This window comes from Bidens hawaiensis, unplaced genomic scaffold (genome assembly GCF_021521415.1).
Source record: "Bidens hawaiensis isolate Kalapana, Puna unplaced genomic scaffold, B.hawaiensis_p1.1 tig00013298_1, whole genome shotgun sequence".
NCBI classification, from domain to species: Eukaryota; Viridiplantae; Streptophyta; class Magnoliopsida; order Asterales; family Asteraceae; genus Bidens; species Bidens hawaiensis.
The window spans coordinates 225,508-233,609 of record NW_027492127.1 but is presented as its reverse complement, the minus strand read 5'-3'; the positions used below and the strand labels follow the sequence as shown (position 1 = coordinate 233,609).

The window sequence follows — 8,102 nt, the reverse complement described above, 5'->3', positions numbered from 1 at the left end:
ATTTAGTGGGCTTGATGGAGAGTTATTTAATTTTTTGATTCTTTTAATTATTAAGATAATATAACCAATCATTTATCTTCACCTCACCCACCAACATATCTCACCCGCCACAACATATGTTCTTAGTGTGAAATGTGAATTAAAGCCCGAAACGCTTATGGGACGCCTTAATAACGAACTCATATTTCACATTTCAGCCGCACCATATCGAATGACCTAATAATACTACACATATATTTAAGATGAATGTCGGTGGGGGTGGCCTACCACCACATTTTTTCATTTGATATCCATTAAGTTTGATTAAGTTACGCAAGTTTCATCAAGTTAAAAAATCAACCCCATAACTTTCTTTCGTATGCTAATCCTCAACTTTTATCAAGTTACACAATCAACCTTACAAATATAATATGGTAACCCTCATGTTTTATAAGGTTAGTACTAACCCATAAATTTTTAAATATGTTAACCCTCAAGCTCAATTAAGTTACACAAATAACCCTACAATTTTTAATATGATATCCAAGTTTTCGATAATAATAATTTGTGTTGATCAATCTTTTCACACTGCTTTATAACGTCTTAATTTTCCGTCGCAACTCACAATAACAACCAATTACAACTTAGACCCTTCATTATGGAGTGCGGATGAGATGTTGGCTGGCCGCCGTTGGGCACGGAACACTACTAAGGGGCGCCCTTGGTGGTGGGGCGCCGAGGCTAGGATCATTCCAATGATGGGCACCAATGGGTGTGAAGGTGCCCCCCCTCTCCAAGGGCTCTCTCCATCTCTCTCTCACACACAAATACATACATATGCGCGTGCGCGCACACACACACATATATATAATGGGCGCCCTTGGGGCATTAAACTATAGTGGGATATTATTGGTTGCAGCTTCGACGCACTCGGTGCTGACGTAACACTGTGAAGGAACTTCGATGCCCCGCACCATAAAGGATAATCTTAAATAGCAAAGTTATGTTTCTAATAAAGAAGAGAAAACCTTTCACATCAATACTTATTTAACTTTAATTTGAGAATAAAGAAATACTAGTCTTCTTTTGTCTTTCTCCTGTCAAGCACCCAACTTAGTTTCCACAACAAGTGAGATCAACTAGAAAAGCAACCCTAACTCCTAAGTCCTATCCCAACCCAACCCAGCCCCACCACCCCTATCCAACCACCATATCACCACCCTAAAACTCTCCTCTCGGCCCCCCTCTCACTGTTTCAGAAAAACACACACTCATGGTGGAAGAAGAATTTGAAAGCATGCATATGTTTGGTCAAGGCACCAAGGGTTGCTTTCAGACCAAAAGGTGTTTTGGATTAAATATACCTCTCTCTCACACACACGTACAAGTCTCTCTCACACACAAAAGAAAATCATACACTTGCTGCTATCAATCACGTGAAGTTGCACAATAAGAATAAGAAGTGCTTCCTATCCACTCACTTACCGATCAAGAAGCTACTCACTGCCTTCTCCCCTTCGTCTTCACCAAAATTGCCCAACTTTTTCTCAATAAGTTGAGATCATGTAATTAAAGGTGAAAATGGCTCTTTGTCTCCATTATTATCAAGTGCCCTCTTTGTTAAACATTAATAGGGAAAATGGACATCCTTTTCTCTCACCATCAGTATATATGTCTATAACTCTATGATGACAATAAAAGCATGCTTGCCAGTCTTTCTCAAAGTCCAAATTCTTAATGTTAATGGATCTCCTTCTCTCTCTCTCCCTCTTCATGCTCTCTCATACTTGCATTCAATATATACCTAAAACTTGTTTCTTGTAGAGACACAAGCCTTTCATTATCCTTTTTTTGAAAAGAAAAGGTTTCATTATCAAACTTTCCTTTTAGATCTTTAATTGGTCTTAACATCACTATATGTAACTTTCTGGATGCTAGTTAATTAAGAAACAATATGCATCCTTCTTCTATCAACAATGGTTGTATGCCACCAAGTACGCCATTTTTCGGTAATTACTACAATGACAACAACCATTCAAAAACCCCTCAAGAATTTTATAACACCCAATCTTCTTCTCCTTTCCTCCTTCCATCTCCTATTTACATTCCTTTAGAAGATGAAGCTGTCTTTTGTGAGTTCTTCCAACAACAACAGTTTTTCCCCAATGATCATAACCACCGCAATACAATCATTGTACCACATGAGATACCTAATATGGAATCTACCATGGAAGAATATAGTAACATCAACGAACAGGCAGTGACAAACGATCGAAACGATGATTACTGCGAGTTTAATACTCATTTGGGTCCTGAAAATAGCAGTCCAAAGAAGAGAGTTTCCAAAGGAGACCGGCACAGCAAGATTAACACGGCTCGAGGTCCGAGAGATCGAAGGATGAGGCTGTCCCTTGATGTGGCAAAAAAGTTGTTTGGGTTGCAAGACCTGCTTGGTTTCGACAAGGCCAGCAAAACTGTTGATTGGCTCCTAACGAAATTGAAAACCGACATTCTAGAACTCCTTCCTGGCCAAAGCTGCAGCTTTATGGACGTATCGAACAGCGCGTCTTCTGCCTCAGAATGTGAAGTTGTATCTGGAACTGCTGATAGGCCCTTGGTTATAAAGACCGGAGATGATCAAGCAACTACAAAGACTAAAGTGAAGTCTTCTTGTGGAAGCAGTAAAAAGCAGAAAGAAAAAGTTACTAGAGTCAGGAAATGTGCTGATTTGCATCATCCTCTTGCTAAAGCAACAAGGGAAAGGGCAAGAGAAAGAGCAAGGGAGAGGACAATTGAAAAGAGAAATAATAAGCATGGTGGTGGTCAAGATTCAAAATTTAAACCGTATCTGGATCAAGCAATGGATCAAGATGTGAACCAGTTAGGATCTTGGAGTACCTTCCAAGAAACTCAACATCAGAACATCGGTCATATGAGCTCGAACTTCCGATTTAACCAAAGAGTTGCTGGTGATAATTCTTCCTTGTTGATGACAAGCAATTGGACTCCGTCCTACCTTTTCGATTACCAGCATAGTTCTGGAGTAACCCATGAGGTAATAGAGTATTCTAAATTAATATGTGATTCTTAATAGCTGAGCAGATAGATAAACTAGGTTATTACTCTAACCATCTTCATATAATTTGTTTTGCAGCATCACTTTGCTGACTTACAAATAAGTGCAAAAGCATGGGAATGAAACAACAATTAGGTCAGTATGTTCATATTATTACCGTTTTGATCTTTTTTCACATGGGTGCAAATTGTATGATAAGATTAGACCATGGTTGATCTTCCCTTCCTGATGTTTTCTGGATGTAATATGTTGTCATCTAGATATTATTCCTTATAAATTGTTTTTTTGCTTTAAATAAATTAATGAATTAGTTCTAATTGTATGTGATGAACTGCTTCATTATTGATTGACGAATGTTGTGCTACCGTATAAATATATCTATTTTTTCTTATATGTATTTTGTTTTTCATCTCGTGTCCTGGTGTTTGCTACTTGAATGATGAACACAATTCATTTATCCTTGAGAAATACTATTTCTTGTCTATGAATGGTGAATTTGTTCGCCAATTGTCTATATATATGTCTATCTCCTCAATTTTGAATTCATTCCTAATTTCTGGCTAGTATTGACTATTAACGGAAAGATTAGCGAGAAGCTAGGAATACAACGAAAGAATATGATGGAACGGAATATAATTACTTAAGACTTTACTTTAAAGTCACAAGACTTTACTTTAAAGTCACAGGAAGGAAGATCGAAAAGGGCTTGATACATTCTAGCAAAGTTTGGATCGAAACGGGAGAAGTTTTATTGTGTTATTAAATTTGCTTTTAAACATTACAAATGAATCTCTATTTATAGGCTCACTTAGTTAATTAAGACAATATTCACCAAATACTGATGATTGTGCTAACTGGATAGGATAACTATTCAACCCAAGTGTGTGTGCATTGTTCTACTGATCATGCTGCTAATTTAACAGCGTGAGACGTACAACCTATACATTTATGAAGAATCTAACCTATAGATGCAAATTTTTTGTTGAAAGCCAACTCAGGAGTATTTCAATAACATCCAACATACACCAGACCTTAGTTGTTATTCGAGTGGTGACACAAGATATAGGTGTGGCAATTGTTGGTATATATGTGGATGCAGGTTCCAGCGAAAAACATAAAGGAACTACAACCATATACAATGTCCTCCAGTGCAACGAGTGGGTTGAGTGCAATGGTTAACAATACAAGAGTGAAAAGGTTACATTAAAAACCCTAATAGGTCAAGCTAGCCCATCCATACAATAATAGGATTGAGTCTGTTATGCATTAAGCCCTAACCATATCTTTTATCTTATAACTGTCAATGGATCAAGTAAAACTTATGACAAACCGAGAAACCTCCACCAGATTTTGACCTAAGCACCCTGCTGACGGAGTAAAGCATGAGTATTATTAAGAAGACTTCCGCACAAGTTGAACTAATTTGGTTTTCTTTTTAGGATTTCTGGTAATGTCTCTACTAACTGCCATAATTTCTTGATTAAAGATCACTACTATATGGAAGAGGATAAGTTTGTTAAAAGATGCATTTGGTAGTGCATGTGGTAGGTTAATCAAATCTTATATATAAGGCATATGTGTTTCAAATTCTGGTAATGCCTATAGTTTAGTTTAGCAGCTAGATCAATAGATACATATACACACATGGGCCAATTTTGTTGTTCATGTCCATTTCTGGGTAATTGTAACACGGGTCAATTTAAGTGTGTGTGTGTGTGTGTGTGTGTTAAGCATTGAAGAGTTTCAATATGCAATATTCTAGTTAGAGGTAAGCTAGTCAAGGGCGGGTTAAAGTTTAGGATTGAACAGCGGATCCACAAGAGGTTTTTTATAGGAGCGGCTAATAAGACGTCCATATGGGTTTAGAGATATGTGAAAGAGAGAAAGTGTGTGTAAAAACGGTGTCTGGATAGCCAGTGCCTTTCTTATTCATCTCATATCATTCTATAGCACACGCTACATAAGTCCATATTTTAAGCACTCGTACGTTCTTGCTTAGCTGCAAACTTTATTAGAATGGTTCAACCGACATGAAGATCATAGATAGACACCTAGTCATGATTAAGATACAATATTAGAACACCGTTTAAACAAGCTAACACGAGAGAGTTTCAGAAGACACACTAATTGAAAATCCAAAAATCAAAATGATATATATTAAACCTCAAAATCACTTTAAAATCCCGAAAACAAGTTTAAGAACTCCCCATTTCTCTATTTTTTTCCACTTACAACTTTGGTATCTTAAAATAATTAAATAATACGGTGCCACTCGATATATATCACATATACACATGTAACATATAATATTTTCTGGTACTGTCATGTGACACCGGTACTCACCATGTAAATCTGCATTTTGCTATGATTGAGATCCATGGATTGAAAATATGCAACTAGTCCAACGACAAGTAACTAATTAGCGAGTTAATTAAACAGGTGCTTTATATATGATTTATTAGGCCATGCTGCATCTATTCTCAATTTGTAAAATGAGACATATGCTCTCTACTCTTCATTCGGTTGTAACAAGTATGGTACTTTCACTAACTGTCGAATCATGAAATGAATCATACCTGATCCATGACGATGTTTCCACGGATTTTGAGATGAACGAACCACGTCTTGATCATCTTCTTCAGCTGCGCCTGTGACCTGCAATGTTGAGACCTGCAATGGTTTCGGGGGTGTGGAGGTGACTGCTAAGATATCCTGAGGATTTCTTGTTCACAGACACAAAAAGTGGTGGTGGCTCTTATTGAGCATGACCCCCTTGATAAGGAGGTGGAGACCTCCTTATATAGAGTCTCATGGCCACCATCATGGTACCCTAATGGGCCTAGCCCAGTTAGGGTTACCTCCACAAGACCCCCTCAGCCCAATAACATTGTATTAGTCCATGTAATGAAACATATTAGATTTAGGGTCGTAGAACCGGGTTTTAGTACCATACCCCTACAGCATAGAGGTGTACAAAAAAAACCCGGTTTGGGACCGGTTCTATGCGAACCGAAACAAACCAGTTTGATAGTAAAACCAGTTTCATCCAAATCGGTTCCCAAACCGACCCAAACGGCCGGTTTTGGGACAGGTTCCCCTTCTGATCTACCAAGCCGGTTTTAAAACCGGACCGGTTTGGTTGAAACCAGGTTAAACCGGTTCTAAAACGACACGAACCGAGCTGGACCAAATATCATATGTCCTATTTAACTGTACTCACTATACATACTTCGAGACTTGTTTTGTCAAGAGCCCCACTAATTCGTTCTAAACTTTTTACCTAAATAAAATATTTGGCGCTCAACAACCAAAAATGTCTCATTTGATAAAATCTAACTATTAAATAAGACGTTTTTCTTCTTTATGTTATTTAACAATAATTTATAGCCCAAATAAACCCGGCTACTTCCATATTAATTGAAGTTGTCAAATTTTCTTGTTTGAAACCATTATTATTGTTTTTTTTTATCCAAAAATGTTATTTATATAAAGTAAAATCCAAAGTGTAATTGCAGATAAGATGACTGATGATATATATATTGTCATATTGTATGTCGACGATACCTTTTAAGGAAAATGCGGCAGCCATATATATGGTGTGGTAGGCCACGACCTTCGACGCAACACACAAATGTCCAGTCCTTGGCCTTCATTACATCGTACGAATTCTTCTTTTTTATGTCCCCACATCTGCACATATATCACCGCCCAGTAACTAGTCAAATATATCATGCTACACACTCTGCACTTGCTAAATTAATTTTTTTTTTAAATCTGTCTTGATGTATACAAATATTTATTTTGAATATATGTAAGACCTTCTCCAATGGCATCAAGCCCTTCATTCCTTTGCCCATGCCACATAAGCTGCCCAAATTTTTTCTCACTCTTCTGCAACAGGCTGTAAACTTGGATTTTTTTCTTGAATTAGGTGGCTTAGAGAAAAAAAAAATGCTTTTAGGTATTTGATTTGAATTTAAGTGCTTTTAGGTAATCCTCCATCTGAGATAGAGGATTACAGGTACACGTAAGCAACTTTTCTACCTGTGTATCCAGGTCGGATGCCTAATCCACGTGGAATCCTCTATCTGAGATAGAGGATTACGTACACTCAATTGGTAATCTTTCACCGTGGTGGGCTTACCATATGGAATTTCATAGATTGTCACACAAAGAATATATCTCGTGAATGATTGTATTCATCATTTGAAATCCTCTATCTCAAATAGAGGATTGTCATACAAAAGAATATATACCCGTAAATGAATTGAATTGTATTTAACATTTGAAATTAGGAAATATCATATTCGTCACCGTAAAAATGTATTTAGCTTTTTCGTGAATAAAACATAGGATTGTCACACAAAAGTATATATACCCATCCTCCCACATGCTGTAAGGTGATATACATATGAAGTCTTGTTTATATTTTTAAAATAATATTAAAAACAAACTGTACATAATCTTACAATGGGAGAAAGGTAGTCGAAGCTTTGATATCCCAATAGAGTACCCCAAAAATCTTTAGTAAGTTGTTTCCTCCCAAGGAAACCGCTATAACAGAATAGAGTGTCTAGATTATGATAAAAGTCAACTACATTTTGTGACCAGTAATTCGACCCTATTGGGAGGATGACTTCATATGTTTTATTCACGAAAAAGCTAAATACATTTTTACGGTGACGAATATGATATTTCCTAATTCCAAATGTTAAATACAATTCAATTCATTTACGGGTATATATTCTTTTGTGTGACAATCCTCTATTTGAGGTAGAGGATTTCAAATGATGAATACAATCATCCACGAGCGTCGCAATCCTCTATTTGAGATAGTTTCTTTGTGTAACAATCTTCTATTTGAGATAGAGGATTTCAGGGGTTGTGACACGTGTCCAGAGTTAAAAAAATGAAATTCCATATGGTGGTAAGTCCACCACGGTGAAAGATTGTAAATTGAGTGTACGTAATCCTCTATCTCAGATAGAGGATTCCACGTGGATTACCCTTGACATGGCATCCGACCTGGATACACATGTGGAGAAGT

At 37.0% G+C, this 8,102-nt stretch overlaps 1 protein-coding gene across 1 annotated transcript; it reads left to right on the top strand.

The window, feature by feature from the left end:
- Window positions 1-1,919: 1,919 nt before the first annotated feature.
- On the top strand, window positions 1,920-3,318 carry LOC143543772 (uncharacterized). The gene has a single exon (XM_077036020.1). It carries the CDS (start codon window positions 1,934-1,936, stop codon window positions 3,068-3,070), a length of 1,137 nt encoding a protein of 378 aa, XP_076892135.1. The 5' UTR covers window positions 1,920-1,933; the 3' UTR covers window positions 3,071-3,318.
- Window positions 3,319-8,102: the final 4,784 nt, after the last annotated feature.